This window comes from Camelus ferus, chromosome 13, assembly GCF_009834535.1.
Source record: "Camelus ferus isolate YT-003-E chromosome 13, BCGSAC_Cfer_1.0, whole genome shotgun sequence".
NCBI lineage: Eukaryota > Metazoa > Chordata > Mammalia > Artiodactyla > Camelidae > Camelus > Camelus ferus.
In genome coordinates, this window is record NC_045708.1 from 28,237,022 (window position 1) to 28,258,131 (window position 21,110).

General features: G+C 51.1%; 1 protein-coding gene across 3 annotated transcripts; it reads right to left on the reverse strand.

Annotated features, from left to right (window-relative positions):
- Positions 1 to 2,546: 2,546 nt before the first annotated feature.
- Positions 2,547 to 21,110, reverse strand: NT5C1A (5'-nucleotidase, cytosolic IA). 3 transcript variants are annotated; one of them, XM_014562058.2, is made up of 7 exons: positions 20,848 to 20,946; positions 19,881 to 20,254; positions 13,972 to 14,139; positions 13,383 to 13,512; positions 11,729 to 11,851; positions 10,188 to 10,372; positions 2,547 to 8,631 (listed from the first exon to the last, which is right to left on the reverse strand). In XM_014562058.2, the coding sequence occupies exons 3-7, from the start codon at positions 14,083 to 14,085 to the stop codon at positions 8,266 to 8,268; spliced, it is 918 nt and encodes a 305-aa protein (XP_014417544.1). In that variant the 5' UTR covers positions 14,086 to 14,139; positions 19,881 to 20,254; positions 20,848 to 20,946; the 3' UTR covers positions 2,547 to 8,265. The 3 variants fall into 3 exon arrangements, with proteins under 3 accessions (XP_014417544.1, XP_032349810.1, XP_032349809.1); XM_032493919.1 differs by lacking the exon at positions 19,881 to 20,254 and having other exon boundaries at positions 11,729 to 11,821; positions 20,848 to 21,110; XM_032493918.1 differs by lacking the exon at positions 19,881 to 20,254 and having other exon boundaries at positions 20,848 to 21,102.

The following is a 21,110-nucleotide window of genomic DNA, read 5'->3' on the forward strand; positions in this document are numbered from 1 at the left end:
TCTGAGGTACCCGCTTCCTCCTCCACCTCCCCTGATTTCTTAGCTCCTCTTTTTCCTCCCACTCTATTCTCCCCCCCCCAACCCCCAACCCCCAACCAGATAGTTCCAGATGGGGACATTGAGTCCACACCAAGAGCTCTGATGGAAGAATCTTGTCTTCTGATGGGCTCAGGCTACTGCCCATAAAATAATCTCTGAAGGTGGTCTTCCTGTGGGTGGGGAGGGTCTACAGAGAGACACTGGCACCCATGGATGGAACTGATCCCAGGTCTGCTCACTCCATGTGTCCCCATTGGCATTTCTTGAAGGGACCCTAATACAGTTTGTGAATACAATTGTGAGGGGGAGGAACAAGGCCACATTAGCTTATTTTAAAGGGCTTCTATTTATTCAAATGGCTTTTAAGAAGCGAAAGGCCACTATAACCTTGGGTACAGAACAAGCATGAGCAGTCAGAGGGATCCACACTGACAAGCTCGTAGCACCCTTTATCAAGCGACTGGGTGAAGGCTGCAGAGCCAGACAGAGCTGGGGCCCACGGGGGGCTGTTGGCGGACCATGGAGGGGCCAAGCTGGGGAAAGCATGAGCAGCCTCATCCTCAGAGAAGGGAAGTCCCACAGACAAAGCAGCACAGACCCCAACCATTTAAGGAGGCACTTAGCGGTTTACCATGGAAAGCAGAGAAGTTAGGTTATAAGGAAGACCAGGGCAGCCCATGTTTGCAAAAGACAGAAGTAGCGCTATCATAAAGCAGATGGTCTAAAACAGGGCTTCTGACAGACAGATACAAGCACACTATGTATAGAAGCTTCATTTAAAAATCTTGTTCTAAATTGTGGGTGCCAAGATGCTCTTATGTAGAAACTAGAAATTTGTAATATGTATGCTGTTAAGTTAATAAAGAAATTTGTGTGTACATAGTTTAAAACACAGCACGGACAGGTGCTGAGAATGAAAACAACCTTGGTGAGTTGTACAAATGACAGATAAAGCATTGCATCTGGAAAGTGTATCCAGTCTCTATTTTTAAAATCAGTAGTACTGTTGCTGAGTAATACTAGGTTTGTACGGAGGAAAATGAATACTTTTGAAACATTAGGGCTTCAAAGTCCAGTTTTTCTGTAAGTATGTAAAGTCGGTATATAGATACATCTTTTTTCTTGAAATTTTAATTGAATTTGTAATGAAAAATAGATTACCTTTTCACTAAAATTTAAAGGTGTTGCAAAACAAAATTTTTAAATTAAAAAAATTAAACACACAAGAGACAAATTAGGTTATCTCTAAAGTCTCTTGAAGATCTAAAATTCTCTGAGTCTAAGTTTAACTTCCTTACACTTTCAGTTACTCAGTTCTAAAACACCCAATTCACGGGGCCTGGGCTGGAGGGTGCAAACTGGAAACTCCAAGGCCAGATTTAGCCTGCAAGATATGTTTTCCTTGGCCTGCACAGTGTTTTCTAGTTCAAAATAGCTGCCAACATTTGAAAGTCAAAATTTCTAGCTTCTCTTGAAAAATGGTGTGGAATATCCAGAGAGAGCAGCCCACACTCCCACACGGCAGCAACCGTGTCAGACGACAGCGTATGTGTTCACCGTTTCACACACACCTTGCCTTATCCTCTTTGCTCACTGAAGGTTCCTGCCTGATCTTTAGAGGCTTGGGGATTTGTGACCCAGGCCTCCAGTCTATGGTGACCTCTTGATTTTCTACCTGGTGCAGCTACAAGCCTAGTCTTGAGGGCTTTGCCCTAATTCTGGCCCATGAAGGTGTATTCACCTGCTCGCCAGGAGTGTGGGAGTCAGTGACCCCATCTGTAGAGTTTTGGTTTGTTTCACAGTAACTGAAAATTCACCAGCTATATTTCACTTTCATAACTTGAGTCCCAAAGTGTTGGGGATGTCCTATCAGGAAGATACTTCCTGGTCAAGGCCAAGGGCCTGACTAGAACGTCCAAGCAAAGGAAGGACTCCCCGTCTAGGCTGGCCTGGGCCAGGAGGAAAGGGAAGAAAGCAGCTTCCCTAGCCATGGCCATGAGATGATCAGGGCAGCTGCATACAGTTGGCAGGTTTTACACGTGTTTAAGAGGTACCACTCATGATATGAATGGCTCCACCTGCATTTATGCGGTGCACAATCTGCCCAACTGTACATGTTGGCCTTGCGACTGTCAAGGGGAAGGAAGAAACAAATGGAGATGGTGAGGCAAGTGCAGCCAAAAGGGGTAACCCCAATTCTACCACTTTGTCCCCAAGGCTGCAGAGATAAGGAGTGGAAGGCAGAGGGTTAGGAGTCAAGACCTTGTTTGGCCAGAGGCTAGAAGCTGGAGAGATAGATAAGGGGCCTGGCCTCAGAGGCCCACATGCTGCACATGTGCAAATGCCCATGAGATGATAGCAAGGGCCAGAATTAGTCCCTGGAAGCAGGGCTGGCAGCCAGTATATGGGGCCCAGAACCTATAGTTAACAGAGATAACCATCCTGTACACACACACACACAGAGTCATCAGCAGAGTTATCTGCCCCATTACACACACCCACATAAACATACATGCAGTTTTTATTCTGTTGCACACTCATACGAGTGTGTCCATACATGCAGTCACAGTGGTTGTTGGTAACAGCAATCAGCTTGTCACACAGGTCTGCTGAGCAAACATTTTTAGAGCACCTGAAGTCCCTTTTGGCTAAGCTACCTGCAAGAGTCCACGACAGCACCAAGGAACATGGAAGGAGAGAAAAGTTACCAGTGAATAAAACCATGAACTATCACCAGCAACGGCGTGTTGGCCTGCAGTGCCACCTAGTGGTGGAAAGGGTATTTGTACTTTGAAGACCAGGTGAAACCTTGGACACTGCTTCTCAGGCACCCCTTCTAAGGAAGCTGCCAACACAGAATGCCATTCTCTCTCCTCTTTGTGTTCTGCTTGAGTGGGGTGAGACCCTGGCATCCTCAGAGTTGCATCAGAGCATCAGAGAATGAACATTCAGAGCCTTGCATGCCCCTTGGAAAGCAATATCCAACTCCAATAGGGATGGCAAAATAGGTGTTCCATCTTTCATGCCAACTCCAAGCCACCAGCAGTGGCTGCCTGCAATGCTGGGTTGAGAAGGATTCTGAAGCCAAATCTAGGCTTAGCCTAGAAGAGTGTCACAGTGGAATAGCGCCGGCAATCATTCTGTAGGTAGGACTGCTGCCACAGTTGCCAGTCCCTAAATCTGCAGGTTTCTCCTGATCCACAATTCCATCATGAGGGTATGTGTGTTTGTTGCTCACACCTTCATACCACAAGAAAACTGCCATTCCACCTTGCACCAGAGTTTCACCTCTGACTTGATCAATAACTTCTGAGCCAGCTAAAATCCTCGCTGGGACCACCTTCGTGAAGAGTATGTTCTTGCTTCCACAGAGTATATGGATGACTTGTTAGATCTGAGTACTTACATCACTTCAGTTCATCCAAAACTAATATTCAGCTAAGGCCCATCCATCTAAGGGCACTTGTCAGTTTCCGAGAGGCCCCATGAGGGCAACCACGAGCTGACAAAAACAGAGCCATGCTGAGCAGATGCTGGACAGCCAGCTGGGCTCAGCCCTAGCCAGGGGTCCTGCTCCTGGCCCCTCACCCAGAAGCTTGGGAGAGCACACCCCAGTCAAACGTGTGCATCAACGTTTCATATTACAACCGGCCATGAGTCACTCAAAGATAGTCAAAACTTGTAATCTTCAGTCCTCAGATGCCAAGGGTCTGCTGTGTTTAGCATCAAGGTTCTCAGTTAGTGCCTGCAACCCCTGACAATGCCTGCCAGTGGGCACGGAGCACCCTCCTGCTGCCCGCTCTGCAAATGCTTGGATGAACGTAGGCTCGTCTGTCCCACTGAGGAGTGGGCCAGGGATATATGCCTTAACCCAGGGGTCGGCAAACTCTTTCCGCAAAGAGCCAGAGAAATATTTTCAGCTCCTTGGCCTCTGTTGAAACAACTGAACTCTGTTGTTGTAGTTCAAAAGCCAAAGACATACGTAAACAAATGGGTATGGCTGTATTCCAGTAAGTTACTTTACAGAGCAGGTGGTGGACTAGACTGGGCTTAAGGAACCGTAGTTTGCTAAATCCAGTGTTAGCCCAATACAAACTGGGTTCCACAGAACTTGAGGTTGTCAAGAGGTGCTTCGGCTATGCAAACGTTTGGCCCTAATTTAAATTCCTCTTAGCAATTTAGGAAGCTATAGTAAAGATGTACCCACTCAAGTCTATCACAGCATTTTAACATGCAGGGGGTCAACAGTTAACAGGCTGTCAGGTGAACGCCTTTGCTCTGAAGCTTCTCTTGCTGTTTTCTATGCACGTGTATGGGTCATACGGCAAAACAGTTACGAGCCTGAGTCCCAGAGTCAGACAGACATGAGCTTGAGTCTTCCCGCTGCCACTTACTAGTTGTATGAATTTGGACAACTAACTTCACCTTTAGACCAAAGTGAGTGGACACTGACCATCACTCTGGCACAGCCTCCCAGAGGTCCTTTTTACTGGATCGTGGGAAGATGGAGCGACCAGGGGGCAGCTGAGACCGTGGCAGGGGTGGGGAGAGGGGATCTCAGGGGCTCAGGCCAGCGCTGTTGACAACCATATGGCAGCATTTCAGTATTTTAATCACCAGTTCGACTGGACTGGTGCACGCCAGTTGAATATCATGAATGCTGGATTCATCTTGGATTTAAACTTCTTGTTGGCTTTGACTTCTGGTGTTTTCCACTGCATCCCCCTCATTCTGATTGGGATCTCAGGAAGGGGAGGGGCTGTTTCGTAGGGACCTTAGTAGTCCCAGCGCCTAGTAACCGGGCTTCTGTTTTCCTAAGTGGCAGTTTCCATTGGGCCTGGGACTTTGTTGGCAAGCATCTCCTGGGACGTGTTTGTTCTGCGGGGCTCGTTGTGCTGCGATGCTTCTGGTTCAGCGTGTCAGGAGCCGGGGCCTCTGCCATGGTGCTGCAGGCCACGGTTGGGTCTGTGGCTTAAGTGCTCACTTGGCTTTATAATTTGCCTGGTGATACAATAAACAGCGCTCTTGTCCCCAGGATGTCTCCTGACCACTTCAAACAATCCGAAGGTGTGTCTGGCAGTTGCCTAAGCCTGCCCCCAGGACTTCTGGCCTTTTATTCCAGCCACTGAGAGCTGTCTTCCAGGCCTCAAATGCTCTTTTATGGTTTCAATAATAGAATTTGGACCCTAGTGTCTCTCACTGCCCAGGGCTGTCCAAGTCTATTAATGATGTTCCAGTGAAATCCACGGCTTGTATCTTGCTGCTTCTCACATCATATTTTCCTGCTTCCTGAGAGACCTGGAAGAATCAGCAGTGTTTATCACCAGGCCCTGGGGGCAGGACCTCTTGGTCTCAGAATCCCTGGGGTTCATCTTAATGAGGTGACATCTGGTGCTGCCTTCCCAGGGCTCCTGTCCACGCCAGTCACGTAGCCTGATGCCATGCAGTGAGCCTTGGTTGTGCCCAGTCTTGCAGGCATCTTATGGCTACCAGCTGGCTCTGTGAGCCCTGGAGGGTCAGCCCAGGGGTGATTCTGACCCCAGGGGGAGGGGAGGCAGAAGGCCTTTGTGTGGCTCAGCCAAGATCAAGGGTGACTGGGGTTAAGTTCCCTCTCTCACTTCCTCTTTGTTTCCTCCAGGCTTTTCTTAGGAAACGCTGTATATCTGGCTGGGCTGGGAGCTTTGGTTCTGCCCCGAGGCCTCCTCTCTTGCCAGAAGGCTCCTGGCTGTGGGTGGGAATGAACTTGTGCAAAGATGTCCTCATCACATGCCCTCCCCTGATAACAGCAATGCCGCCTCTGCCCAGCCACCCACGCAGTCTTGCCTTCCTCCCCTGGACCTTCCCCTTGGTGGCTCCAGCACTGAGAGGGAAAGCCCAGCCTGGACTCTTCTGACCCAAACTGTTGCTCATTTCCAGAACCATCTCAGTCTTCTCACTTTGTTTTCCCTTCTGGATTATCTTTCTGACACTACTACCCGGCCTTACACTGTCCAGAACCTTTGCCCAATCAAACCTTGGGCTGAGTCCTCACAAGGACAAAGGTCAGACCCCAGGTGGCCTGTCACCCCCTTTCCTGACCCAACAAGTGTTCCAGCTCTCCTGCACACACCTCCAGGCTCCTGGGCCCTCTGATGATACTGCAAAGTAAATTTCATATTTTATGATGAGACAAGAAAAATTTAAACATAAAAATGTTTTTTCTGCCTTTTGGCCTCCTCTTCCCCAACACTGTGCTTTATGTGTCTGCATTATGCATTTTTGACCAAACCTCCCCACCAGCAGGAATGCCTGCTCAGCCATAAAGAGCAACATTCTCCCAGCATCAACAGGACAACTCCTTAAAAGATAACATTCCTTCTTGATCTTGTAAGGGGTCACATGACCTGCCAGGATGATGCTTAGAGCTGGATTATGTAAACTGTCAATAATACATCATTGGATGTACAGCCCTGTCTCTCAAAAAACTTTTAAAACTGTGCCTTGATTTCTAACCGGCAGGACAGTTCTCAGAGCTTTCTGAGATGCTTCCCAGGTTATCATCTTCAAATTTGGCTCAAATAAGATTTTTCCATTTCTTTCTTAGATCGACTGATTAATTTTTCATTGACAATACCTTTGGCTTTCTTCATAAAGTGCTTGCTTACAGGTAGGATTCCACACACACACACACCCCCGCCTCGGGGAGCAGGGCAATCAGTCCCCATCACTGCGTCTGCTCACCCCTCTGGGTCTTCCTGAGGGACTAGCCGTTGGAGCTCCCACCCTCCTCCTGAGAGAGCCAGGCTGGTCAGCAAAGGAGGAGGCTGACTCACCAAGCAGTGACAGTGCTCCCTTGGAAGTGGTGACAAAGAGGCTGCAGGGGCTCCTGCAAGGACGGGGAGTTAGTTCATTAGTGCACCGCAGGGGGAGGTCACCTCATCCTGGAGTCCCCTGCACAGCCTCCTAGTGATGGAGAGCTCATTACCTCCACTCACAGTCCTGTAGCTGGAGAATCTTGCTAGTGCACCTTTCAGCTCCTTCCTCTCTATCTGGTCACTGCCCCAGACCAGACCTCCGCACACTTCCTGCATCACTCCAGGCAGGCCTTCCCTCCGGCTCAGCCTGGGCCATATCCCACCTCAGCCACTGAACTGTCTTCCCTGCACTGGAGCTCACGACAAACACCAATTCTCCACCTCTCCCCCTCTAGCAGGGGCTGCCTGGCAGCCCAGCAGGATGCAATAATTGAGGGAGTGAGGGTTGAGGTGAGGGGTTTGGCAGGCAGGAACAACTGAACTTTGGCTAAAAGGCAAAAATTACAGGAAGCGCTGCGCAGGCCCACTACAGCTCCTTCCCAGGGAGAGCCTGCAGTGCCCCCTGCTGGCCGGAAGAGAGTTTGCGGGCAGGTTAAAGTCACTCCCTCCCTCCTTTCACTAACCCTGCACCAGGAATCTGATCTTGATGACTCAGATTAGGGGATCGCAGGAAGCAGATAGGTCATCTTGTCCAGGGGTCTCCAAATGCGTCAAATTATAGGTACGGCTGCTGTGGATGACTGTGCATCTTGCCCATTTGACAAAGGCCTCTGGGCTGAGGAGCCAGTTGGGGCTGAAATCCTGCCTACATCCTGCTAAGTAAGCTGTGTACCCCAGTGTGGTCTGGGTCAGCCCAGACAAAGGCCTGTCTTTTCATGATTCATTCTAGAGACAGCATACTTCTGGAATTTGTGCAAAAGGTGTCACATCTCCCAGTAGCAGCCCTGGCACAGAATGCTTCCTTCAAAGAGTGTGATCTTATAAAACCAAGCTTCTTTAGCTAAAGGAGAGTTGAAAACCTACCTAAAAGATGGAGAAACTGAGGCCCATGAAGGGGAGTCATGCAGTCAATGCCAGGACGGAGCTTAGAAGCCAGATCCCTTATCTCTCAAAGCAGTGTTCCTTGCATCACACTGAGCTAGTTTTAGCCCAAGCCTGTTTTGAAGCATCTTGGCTGCTCTGCCCCTCCCACTCTCAGTCTCATCAGCCCCATCAGCTTCCCCCTGCAACCCAGCTACTCTGCTGTCTTATTTCCCTCGCCAGGAGCATGGCACAGTGTTTGCCCAAAAGGAGGGCCGGTGAGAGTGCTGGCCCTGTCTGCATAATTTCCTACAAGTACCTCAATCCCAAGGATGAGGGCAGACATGCAGGAGGGCAGGGTGGTGACATGGAAGACAGGGAGCAACGTGGGCCAGTGAAGCTGGTGGCCCAGTTACTGGGCAGATGGGGCTTGCTTTGGAGGTGCAGTCCGCCGGGGTGTCTGTGCCACGCCGTAAGGCACGTGGGCAGCCACTGTGCCCATCTCCTGAGCCCCAGCCACATGGAACATCTGGTCATCAAAGAAGATATGTGGGCGGATCTTCTCCAGGAGGGGGCCCTTGGGTGCTCCCGCCAGGAACAGGGCCTCATCCGTCTCCAGGCCCCAGCTGCGCAGGGTCTTGAGAGCCCGGGCCCCAGAACTGGCTGCACTGCGAGCCGTCACCAAGTAGGTGCGGATGGGACACTCCAGCCGCAGGCCTTTGGAGTAGAACTTCTTCTGCAGCCTACCCAGTGCTTCCAGAAAACCCTTTAAGGGGCCCTACGGGAAGGCAAAGGAACACCATGAACTCACCACTCTCCCAAACATGTGGCCCCTCTCCAGCTGGGCTCCTCCCCAAAGCACTAGTGTCTTGGTGTGTAGGATGAGGGAGCTTCTCAGGATCCCTTCACCTCTCAGGTCTGCTATGCCTGTTTGGGCCACCATTGTGCATCCGTGAGACTGTAGGCACTTGGGACAGTCTGGGTGTCATACAGCTGTGACTGGGCATGCCTGTGTCAGAATAACCATACCAGGGCCACTGTTACTACAGCAGCCCACCAGGTCCATGGGTGTCTGTCCTGCAGCTCTGTAACTGTGGCCTTTGTGTTCGTCAGCAGGGAGGATATTAAAAATATTTAGTGACTCTGGCTTGGGCGCCCTTCCATCAGAATGGACTCCAGCTGCAAACAACTGGGACAGATGGACCAATGTGTCACTGCCGAATATCGAGCTTGCCCTGGGGGCACACAGGTGGCTCAGGGTGTCCTGCTCCAGCTCTGCAGGGCCAGGGAAAGGATTTACTTTCTATGGTGCCCGGAACAATGAAGCGTCATGAGGTCATGTGAATAAAGAACCAGGCGATGATGAGGAAGAACACAGTAAGGGCAGCTGGAAATCAGGAAGTGTGGGCTTCTAATCTTGGAGACCCCTCACTTGCTGGGTGACCTGGAGCCAGCAACAGTCCCCTGGGGCTCTGCCTACCACTTGGTGGAAAAACTGTTTTGCTCTGGGTTCCCAAGGATTTCGGAGGCAGCCAATGAGAGAAGTGAAATGAATACTGAGGGGTCACACCTGAAGCCAGCTGAGTTCTGGCAGAGAGGGGCTCTGGGTTACTGAGCACCGAGATTTTTGTTAAAAGCACAGATAGGGCTCCCAGGAGGGCTGGAGAATCCCAGCAGGTCCCACCTCAGGGAATTTCCACCAGGCTCTAGGGTGTATTCTGCTCTCAGGGAGACTCCGAGCAGTTTGAGGGGGAGCGAGGGTCCCTGCGCCTCCGGCCAAAGGATGGATGGCAGGAAGTGGGAAGTGCTGGTGTGGCCCTAAACAGAGGGCTCTCCCGGCCACCACACCAGCTGGTCTCCCTGCCCCGATAAGGCGTGCCAGCTCAGCCCTTCCTTTTCTCCAGTGAGGGAAACACGGGCTTCTTGAGAGGGTGGGAACACTCTCAGAGTGGTGGGGGAAATCCTAGAGAGTGGACAGGGTTCTGGAGAGAGGATGGCAGCTTCAGAAAGAGAGGGTGAGGCCTTCAGAAAGGGATGGGAACTTTAGAGAAGTGATGGAGACCTCAGAAAGAGGGTGGAGGCTTTGAGAGGGGATGCGAGCTTAGAGAGAGGATGCGGGTAGGACTGCAGTGAGGGGGATGGGGGCTCAAAGTCAGGGTAGAAGCTCACTGAGGGGTCAAGTGAGAGGGAGGAGGGCTGCAGGTCTAAGGAGGGGACCTGGCTGGATTCTGGGTCCAGTTTGGGGTTTGGTTCTGGACTGCAGGTTCCAGCCAAGGGCAGGTTCTGAGGAGAAACCTTGCTCCACCCAAGGGGTCCCGGAAGTGTGTGTAGCACCTGGGCCAAAGGTTTATTCTCGTGGGCTTTCTCATGCTCAAAGAACCTGTCCAGCCCGTGGGCCTTCACGATGCGCTCCGACTCATCCGAGAAGAGCACAGCATCTCCGTCGAAGGCCACCCGCAGCTGACTCTGGGATACAGCCACGTCCCTGCTGGGGCTGAAGATGGTGGCGGCTGCGATCCCTGGGCAGAGAGAGGCAAGCATTGTCTGCCTCCATCTAGGTAATGGGGTCCCCAGACACACGCCTCAGCTGCCTGTGGGCCAACAGAGGGCTATCTCAGGCTGTCCTTGCCCCACCTACTCACCCAGGACTCAGGGCCAGGCTAATGAGGGCTAATATTCAGAATAGTTCAAAATTGACCAACAAGAATAGACAGTGGCTTTTGCTTTGAGTAAGGCTCTGAGGGCCCAGGCCTATGCCAGGGTTTCCTGTTTAGTTGCTGCTTTGAGGGAAGGTCTGGGAGGGGAGGGAGTCCCAGGAAACAGAGGGGCACTCAAAGCACTCAGGGCAGGAGCTATTTAACAATCAGTACAGAGGAATTTCAATAGCTTAATATCTAGGAAGGTTATGCTGTTATGGACCAGTTGAATGTCAGTCCCAGCTGGAAGGAAGGGTCCCCATGGCCCCTGCTGTCCTTCCAGGAGTTCCTCACGGGCCCTCGATGTAGATCTACAGAGGAGCCAGGAAAGAGCCCCAACCTTGGCTGGGCCTCAGTTAATCTCTTGCCGTTGATTCTGGCAAGTCACTCACTTTCTCTGCACCAAGATAAAATGAACGGTGGCCAGCCTCACAGAAACCTCACTAGCCTAAGGGTGCTATAATTAGGCCCAAGCCCTAGGCATCAGGCTAGGCACCTCCTCAGCTCTGAACCAAGCTAACATAAACCAGAACCACCTGACCCTGGGCTGGACCTCCCTCCTGACCATCCCCTGCTCCCTAGCCTGAGCTTAAACTATAGACATATAGAGGCACGCACGCAGGCCAGTGCCAAGGCCCTGACCAGAGGGCATATCTGTCTAGGGAAATGGCTTCTGGTTCCTGGTTAGAGAAAACCTCTTGGAGCTGGGAGTATATAGTTCAGTGGTAGAGTGCATGCTTAGGATGCACGAGGTCCTGGGTTCAATCCCTAGTACTTCCATTAAAATACATAAATAGATAAATACATCCTAATTACCTCCCGCTCCAAAAAAAAAAAAAAAAAAAAAAAGAAGAAGAAGAAGAAGGAGAGCCTCTTGGAGCCCCAAGCAGCTCAGGGAAATAAGGCATCAGCGGGGAGAAAGGCCAGGCTTCTAGTCAGGAGACCTCATGAAAGAGGAAGAGAAAAGTGAATATATTGTTGGTTGATGAAGAAACCTGCCAGTAGCATTCAGCTTGGGGTTCTCAGAATTTATAGGGCAGGTTGTAGGAATTAAGGAAGGTACTCCCCTTCCAGTTACTATGGCAACCCCTAGCACCTGCTCAGAGATTTAGGACCAGGCCTCCCATCTCTGGAATCCCTTTGCCAGACCTCCTACTCTCCTTCCCCAGTTTGACTCACCTTCATCAATGGCTTCCTGTACTTTTTCTGCATCAGCCGACAAGTAGAGGTTGGTGTGGTAGGCCTTGAGGTAGCAGATGGGGCTGTTCCCGCCTGTCATGCAGAACCTTTCAATGAACAGGTCTGGAGAGGAGGTAGAGAGTACCCAGGTGATGCCTGGGTCAACCCTCAGCACCTCAGAGTGGTTTCTCCGTGTCCGATGGATGCCATCTTGGTTCTGAGTGTTGGTGGGGCAGCAGAGTGATTCTGAGTGGTTTTAGGCCAGCATTCTCCCTCTCTGAGCCCCTCCATCCCTTATACTCTGGAGGGACTGCCTGGCTCCCAGTAATATCCCCTTGTCAGGGAATCACAGTACTACAAAAGTGAGTCCCCAGCCATGACTTGTGGTCCCTCCTGGCCATGGCTAATTGGACAGGGGCAGGCACCTGACCCAAGCTGGACCAATCGGATTCTCTCCCAGCCTGGACTGATAGTCACCTCGTATCCATGTCTGTGCAGGTTGTAAAATGTAGTTTGTTGGTAAATGGCTGCTTCTCTGAGCTCACTGAGTCACCCTATTTCTACCCCAGCTCTTCACTCAGGAGGATCCACAATAGAAGGGCACAGCGGGAGCCCGTCAGGACCCTGCCCCAGGACCATAGGTGGTGCCTGTCCTGATTCCTCGGCACCTATGTCACAAGGGGGTTAAATATTTTGAATATCATCCCTGTTGCCAGCAATTAGGATTAAAAAATGCCAACTGGCAAACCAAATCTTACAACCCATAAAAAAGATCATACACCATAGTCAGGTTGGATTCATCCCAGAGTCACAAGGATGGTTCATACACAACTTAATCAATGTGATACACCACATCAACAAAAGCAAAGACAAAAACCGCATGATCATCCCAATAGACGCAGAAAAAGCATCTGAGAAAATTCAACATGCATTCACGATAAAGACTCTCACCAAAGTGTGTGTAGAGGGAATATAGCTCAACATAATAAAAGCTATTTATGACAAACCCACAGCCAACATAATGCTCAACATTGAAAAGCTGAGAGCCTTCCTGCTAAGGTCTGGGACAAGACAAGGATGCCCACTCTCACCACTTCTATTCAGCCTAGTATTGGAAGTCCTAACCACAGCAATCAGACAAGGAAAAGAGATAGAAGGTATTCAAATTGGAAGGGAAGAGGTAAAATTGTCATCATATGCAGATGACATGCTACCCTATACAGAAAACCCTAAAGGTTCCACACAAAAGCTATTAGAACTGATGAATGAATTCAGGATACAAAATTAACACACAAAAATCTGTTGCATTTCTTTACACTAACAATGAAATATCCGAAAGAAAGTTAAAAATATCAATTCTTGTACTAGCTTGCAAGAGCCAGATGTTAAACTTCCAGGGATTTTTGGAGCCAGTTAGTGTTCAACTGTGGGTAGCTTGACATCAGCTATGGTTGGAATATTTACACCCTGAAGATAACAGTGCTACAATCAGGGCTCTTTGGTTTGTTTTTTTTTTTTTTTTTTCTTGAAAGAGCCAGTTTACTAGCATCTGGCTGGGCTTGAGGTTCATGGGTATACCTGCATCCTGCAGAGGTGAGGCCCCCGCTCGGGGAGTCTGGCAGGGGCCATGCCATGGCCAGACCCACATGCTCACCGTAGTGGTTGATGCTGTTGATGAGACGGACCCCCACTTGAGCGTGGTTGTTGGTCACAAGGACGATGTCAAAGACATCCTCACTCTCAGGGTACAGCTCCCGCAGCCGCTTGTTCACAGCCTCCAGAGCCTGGATGGAAGAGTGGACCCTCCAGCTCAGACCCCCAGGGACTGATGCCTGGAGTTGGTATCCAGGGTTGGGGAGGAAGGGTAAGCTGGGATCCAACAGCAGGGAGAGGAGGGGAGGTCAGGGGCCAGGCTCGGGGTAAGATCAGTGGACACGAACTATCTTCTAATCTCTGCCATTGTGTGGGTTAATTATTGCCCAGGGCTGCGGCACTAAATGGGTGAGTGGGAGCCAAAACCCAGCCCATGTTCCATATACCAAGCTGGTCGCCTGGCGTGGGGCTGCATCAATCCAGAGGGTGGGGTGACCTCGTCTTCTCACGATGGCTGCCACCTCACCAAGCTGTGCTCCTGTGGCATCTACTCAGAGGGGACCCCTTGTCCTTACTCAGACACCCGTGGGGGCGCTTTAATCTAATGCCCACGAAGGCGCTGTGTGGCCAGTGGTGGAGCGGCGCCTCACCTTCACGAAGGGGAAGGCCGGCCCGGGGCTGAAGGGCTCGTTCTCATGTTCCAGCTGGTAGCGCACGTACTCCTCCACGCCCTGCTCCGTGTAGATCCGCTGCTCCTCGTCCATGCGGAACAAGGCTCGGGAGGACACGGCAATGGTGACCGCATTCTGAGGCTTGGGCTGCATGGGTGCAGGGGAAAGGGCCGTCCCTCAGGAGGCAGGTCTCATGTGCCAGTCTCTCTGGGGACTGGAGACTGGGGACAGGGAGAAGACCCAGATCCAGCCTCTGGCCTAAGGAGCTCCGCCTTGGGCAGCAACAGACCTAGATCAGCACCCTTCGTGCAGGCCCCAGCTGGGAAATGAGGAAGATGATGGCTCCCTGCTGAGGAGGACAATCTGACAGGAGGCACATGCCCCTGGGGCGTTTGCAATCTCCTGGACCGTCTGGACATAACAGAAAAATGAACATAGTGTGTACACCCAAAGTATAACTGATGCTCAAGATGGTTTCCATTATAAAATGAGAGCTACATGTCCTGAGGAAGAAATGTTCCTAGAAACATGACCATTATATAAGAACATCTGTCTCCAGCCCAGATCTTTCTCCTGAGCTCCAGACTCATATATCTAACTGCCCCAGCTGACTAACAGAAACTCAAACTCATCATGCCCAAGGCTGAAGTCCCAGCATTCTCTCCACCCCCAAACCTGCTCCCCTCCCCAATTCCTCATGCTCACCATCCACTCATCACCTAGGCCAGAAGCCCAGAATTCAACCTCAAGTCTTCCTTCTTCCTCAACTCCCTTCCCCCATCATTCAATCACCAAAACCTATCAACTCCATTAGAATGCATCCACTTCTTTCTGTCTTCCCTACCATGGTCCAGTCCATCACCATCTCTCATCCCCTCCAATCTGGGGTCTATATAGTTGTCAGGGGATTTTTCTCAAGCTCAGATCTGATCATGCCCCTTCTTACCCACTTTCAATGGTGCCCACTCTTCTCACACTTTGGTCGGCAGCCTTGAGTATGAAACAGGAAGCCCTTTACAACAGACCCCTACCTCTCTCTCCACTCTCCCCTTCCTGTTAACCCACTTTGCTCTATCTGAACTTTCTCATGTCTAAGCACACCCTCCCCTCCTTCTCTGAGCTTCTGCACATGACGTTTCCTCTGCGTGATCTGCTCTTTCCCTGACTCTCCATCCACCTAACTTCTAGCCAACCTTCAGGTCTCAAACTAATGCCATCCCTAGGAAGCCTTCTCTTACCTGTAGTCATGGGCTTGCTACCTTTCCTTTGGATTTCTTTTTTAGTAAAATTTAACACTAAATTATAATTGTTTACTTAACTACTTGTATTTCCAGACAGAGTTCTGGAGGCAGGGGCCAGGCTTAAGCTCTCAGGGAGCAGGAACCAGGATGATCCTGTTCATTTATTGCATCTCTAGTGCTCAGAACTCTGTCTAGTACATAGTAAGTGCTCAGTAAATAGTTAATGTCTCTGAACATTTTAAATAATGTATTTTAATGAGAAACAGTATTTGCCATGACAAATTTAACATGAACTAGAAACTCCACTGCAGTGCCCTCAACTGTTCAATTGCTTGATATATACAGTACAAGCTCAGAGAATATTGTTTTGGTTGATGCAAATTTGACAAACATTCATTGGTTCTTTGTGCTCAGCACCTGGGCTCTGCCTGGGAATGGTCCTGGTAGAGACTTGGCTCTCGACCTCAGAGTCACAGGCTGATAGGGGAGAAAGATGGGTAAGCAGAGAGGCAAAGGGGACTGAAATGAGTGCTAGAACACAAGTGAAAGCAAAGTCTCAATGTCCAGGGCTCAGAGGAAGTTGTCACGGGAGAGGGAGACATTTCAGCAGAGCCTTGAAGGAGGAGCGGGATGAAGGAAGGCATGAGGGGGTGTGCACATGCACTGGCCTTCACAAAGGTGAGCAGAGCTTTGGGGATATAAGTACAGTTGAGTTTGGAAGAGTAGGCAGGTGCTAGATTGTAGAAGGCCTTTCAGGGCCCCTGGGGGCACTCAGAACTCCTTCAGCACCTCCAGAGGAATGAGGAGAGGGGAACGCCAACACTGGCAGCAGCTGGACCCTTCATAATCCCTGGGGAGGACCAGAATGTGGGTCCCCAAGGGCCTCACAGACACCCGGAGTCCCACCACATGTCTGTGACTTGAGCAGCCCTGGGACCACGGTTCCCACTTTACAGATGAGGAAATGTGCTCAAGTTGGGGGCAGGACTCAAAAATGGACCTCACATTTGGGCCTGCTCCTGAGAGCCCTGTGGGCCATACACTCAACCCCATTGCCTCTCTAGAGTCAATCCTGGGTCCCGATCAGTTGACAACATTGAGTGATTATTATGTGACAGGCACTATGCTGGGGACATGGCAGGAAACCATACAGGTGTGATCCCTCCCCCTATGGGGCTTGTGATGTACGCCCAAGGCAGAGATTTGTGCATCCTTTTGAAGATCACGGTCCAATAGACCTTTCTGTGATAACAGAAATACCTGGTGCTCTCTGTCTCTCCATGTGGCTGCATGTGACTAGGGAGCTACTTAAATGTGACCCAGTGAGACAAAGGAACTGAATTTTTAATTGTATTTAATTTTAATCAATTTAAATTTTAGTATCTATGAATGGCTAGTGGCTAATGAAACTTTAGAATTTCAAAGTAAGAATGGAAGACCAAAGAGTCCCCAAGTTCATGAGGCAGACCTCAGTTCGCATTTGACTTTTACTCCAATCAAGATGGTGTGTAGGGCCAGCAGGGTGAGATAAGGCATTGGCAGAACAGGTGTCTGTCCTCTGGGGCTCAGCCCAAGTGCCTCTCCCAGCTGCCAGGTTCCCCCGTGTGTCTGTGTGTCCTTGGGCTGGGTACCATCCAGCCCCCTCAGCCACAGTGAGGAGGAAGGAAGCAAGGGAAAGTTAAAGAAAAGGGGTGTAGAGGGATGGCCAGGGATGCTAAGGGTATGGTTGGAGGAGCGGGCAGACCCACTCTTATAAACCCAGGAAGCCTGTTGGCCTTCAGAGCAGGAGCTGAGCTTGCCTCGCTCCCCTGGGTTATTGCCCCAGGGACAGGCCCATCACCCCTTCAAGGACAGAGAGCCAACTACCCTCCCAACCCCTTCAGGCAGGTTCCCAAGCCGGCCGCTCCAGCCCAGGCAGCCAGCCAAGGTCTCGCTTCTCACTTTCTGTCTCACAGTCCCTGCCAGACTGCCTCATTCTGGGCCTCCTCTGGCTGACCTGCCCAGACCCCATCCCATCCCACCTCTGGCCATTGTGAGAAAAATATCCCAGCTGCCTTGGTCCCAGGAGTCTCCACTTCCCTGTTTACAGATGGGGAAATAGGCCCAGAGAGGGGCTGAGTATTACTCTAGGTCATACAGGAAAGTCAAGGCAAATCCAGGATAGGATCTCAAGTCTCCAGCCTCTAGTCTGGTCTCTGTCTACACAGTAGAACCCCCCTCCCCACCATATACCCCTCCAATCACTCCCAGAAGACCTCAACCCCCACTACTTCAGGTAGTGCCCTGGGACACTCCCTCTACACATGGCCTTTCCTTTCCAGATTTGGGAGAAATGGTGAGGGGCACCATGTCCTCAGACTGAGGTTCTAAGGGCAGGGCTCTCATTTCCCCCAAGAATGGAGGTCCTCAGGAAGGACCCTGCTTCCCCGCTCAGCCTGCTCTGACACTGTACAAGTGAAGAGGAGTCTAAGGGCATGGAGGGAGTCAGCTGCTGTGGGAAATACGGATCCCAGCTGGGAGAGACGAGAGGCCTGTCCTGGCTCCAGGCAGAGGCGAAGAACAGGCGAAAGAGGCTGGTCAGAGCTGGGGAGAAGCCAGGCACTTAGAGACCCTCTTGGACCTCACTGCAGACGGGGCCACCAGTTCCTCCAGAAATCAGAAAGAAGCCCAGATGCCAGACTGAGTCTTCGGTCAGAAAGCCCCTTACCCCAGACCAGGGACTCAGCCTGGGAACACTGGGCTCCAGGGAGCCAGGGTCCTGCCAGCTCTCTCTGCTTCCACTGGGCTGGGTTGGGGGGCCCAGCTATTATTCTGGTTTGGGGGGACAGGGGTGGAAGGATAATGGAGGGCAGCCTAGCCCCACCCAGCCTGCCTGGGGAGCTCTCATTTAGGCCGACGTGATTCTAGTATTGGGCCCAAGATAGGAGCATAGCCAAAAGCTATTATTTCTAGAAGGACTTAAAGGGAGAAGGGCTGCTGGAGGAGAGAGGAACCAGACAGGTCTAGACTGAAAAAGTCACCTGACCTCCTGAGGTGAGGGCCTCTTATAGACCTTCAGAGGCTAAATATTTCATTCAGGCTCCTGGGGATGAGAATAACCCTAGGCCAGGCCCTAATGGGGCCCAGGAGGCCCAAAGACCCCGAAATAGCCTGTGGGGGGAGGGGCTACTGCAGGAAGGAGTAGGGGCTGGGAAGCCACCAGTCTCCTTGCCTTCCAGAGAACAGCCAGGGTCGGGGCGGACCGAGCGGTCATAACTGATGACTGGGCCCAAGCCCCCAGGTTCTTTGGTGCTTGGAGAGGAAACAGATTCCTGTGCTCCACTCACCACCCTCATCCCCATTGTCCAAACCCTCCTTTCCATCCCCCAGGTGGTGACATTAGCCCAGCTTCCTTCTCAGGCAGGGACCAGCCTCCTCACTGATCTGCCTGCTGCCAGATGCGTCCTCTCCAACCCATTCACCACCACACACCCTTGGTAAAATGGACCAAGTTAATCCTTTGTTGAAAAATCTTACAATAGCTCCGTAATAGTTTTTATATACTTTTTAAAGTAGGTTGACATTTTTTGCAAATGAACTGAGGGGAACCCCAATATGTAAACCATATAGTACTATATTTTACTGGTATAAATTTACTTTACAAATTCAAATGTATTACATGTTTACAATATGTTTATTGTAATGTCAACCAAAGAAAACAACACAGTTGTTTGGGCGATGACAGATTTGAAACTAGGGGTTTAGGAGGCCAGGGCAGATTTAAGCTTCATCATCTAGTCAATTTGTTTCTGCGTTTGTCGGTTTTTGCATAGCATCGAGAACACCCCGATTCACACCAATAAGTGGTTGCAAATGGTAAGAGGTTTTTTGTTTTGTTCTATTTTAAACCACAAATTTCAGGAGACACAGCAACAATTTTCGGCAATCTCAAGATACTACTGTTCTGTTAAAACAAATCACAGGAAAAGCTTCATACTGAGGTTTGCTAATAAAATAAAAAATCAACTTGTAACATTAGTTAATATGTTATAAGTCTCCAAGGTGCTAAAATGTCCAAAAACACCTTTGAGTGAGTTGAGTTTTATTACATATTTTTACTTGTTTAAAACATAGTTTGAGGGGGGAAGATATAGCTCAGTGGTAGAGCACATGCTTAGTATGCATGAGATCCTGGATTCAATTCCCAGTACCTCTATAAAAAAAAAAAAGTTAAATGAATAACCTAATTACCCCCCCCCCAAAAAAACCCACTAAATAAATAAATAATTTTTAAAAATAGTTTGGGGAAGAAAGAAAATGAATTGACTTCACATGTGTGCAGACCCCCTGAAACATGGGGCTTCATGGAGCCTAGTTTTAAGACCTGTGACCCTACTGAATAAGGTCCAGACTCCTTACTGTGGCACTCAAGGCCTTCTGTAGGTCACCGGCATTCTCTCCAACCCTTCTCCTAAAGATCCTGCATTCTCTCACTCAGTTTCAAAGACATCATCGCGCCTTTTACCCATCCTGTTTCCCTCTCTGCCTTGGAAAGCCTGCCTACTCAGGCTTTAAGGTCAGCTCAAACACCACCTTTAAAAGCCTTCCTTAGTTGACAGCCACTCCCTCCCTTAAGCTCCCAGTAGGGTCTTTCACCTGAGCACTCACCACGTCCAGGGTCTCTGTGAGCTCCTGAGGCAGGGACTCAGCTTAATTCATCTCTCAATCCCCAGTGCTAAGCAGGACTGGAGATGCTGCAGGGAATGACTGTTGACAAGGTGGGCCTCATGGGAAGGGTCTTTGATGGAAGCAGCAGGATGCTTTAAGGTCAAGCTGGAGTTCTTTGGAGGATGCTCAGAGCCAGCTTCTATCCTCCATCCCTATCCCAGGCTCTGAGATCTGGGAAGCTGGAGTGAGCAAGGCCCAGGGACCAACCAGGGCATCATGAACTTGTCCAATGGGGAGAGGAGATTTCCGCTCTGTGTGAGTACCGGAGGACTGAGACGACCACGCGGGTCGCGGAAACGTTGATGTCAGCGAGCCTATGAGGGGAGCAGAGCCCGGACCTGGAGCATATAGTCCAGCGCTGGGACCCCAGAACCAGGGACGCAGAGCCCTGAGCGCAGATCCCAGTGCAGTTTGTTTTTTTGTTTTTTTTTTTTCCTTAAGATGCGGGGAGGGTAGGACTCCGAGTCCCCAAACGCAGATGCTTGGGTCCGAAGCCTGGTGCCCGGATGGCAGACACCGGAGCGCACAGCAAGGAGCCGGGTCTTCAGAGTTGGGTTACCTGAGCCCAGGGCGCTCCCTCAGGCGCAGCGGACCGGCTTTGCCAACAAGTGCTGTCCATGCGCTCCAGGCTGCCCCAGCGGGGAGGGGCTGGGCCGCGGCCCGGAGCTGGGCCCTGATGACAGTGTGGGGGAGGGGGATCTGGCGTGGAACCCGAACCCCGGGGGAGAAAAATCCCGAGCGGAGCTCCCAGAATAAACCCAAGCCAGCGCCAACGGCCTGGTGTGTTCTGGTGCTGCAGAGGTGCCCTTCTCGGAGGGGCACCACGGGTCCCTCTCCAGAGGGCTGACGACCCCTCTCCCGGTGATCATCCCACCAGCCTTCCCCCATACCCATGCTCTGCCTTTACCGATTTGGGTTTCTTCTTGGGCGCGAGGTTGTCGTAGAAAGTCTTGGCTTCCTCCCAGCGCGGGGCCGCGGCGCTCTCTGCCCCCGGCCCGGCCTCTCGGGTCTCCCGGGGCTCCTCGGGTTCCATGCTCCGGCTCTGACTCGGTCGGGCCGGAGCAGGCGGCGGCGGACAGCGGAGCCGGCGGGGCTGGTCTGCGGGAGGGAGGCGCGTCCCGGCAGTGAGAAGGGGGCGGGCAGCGGCGGGGAGAGTGCGCGTGCGGGCGG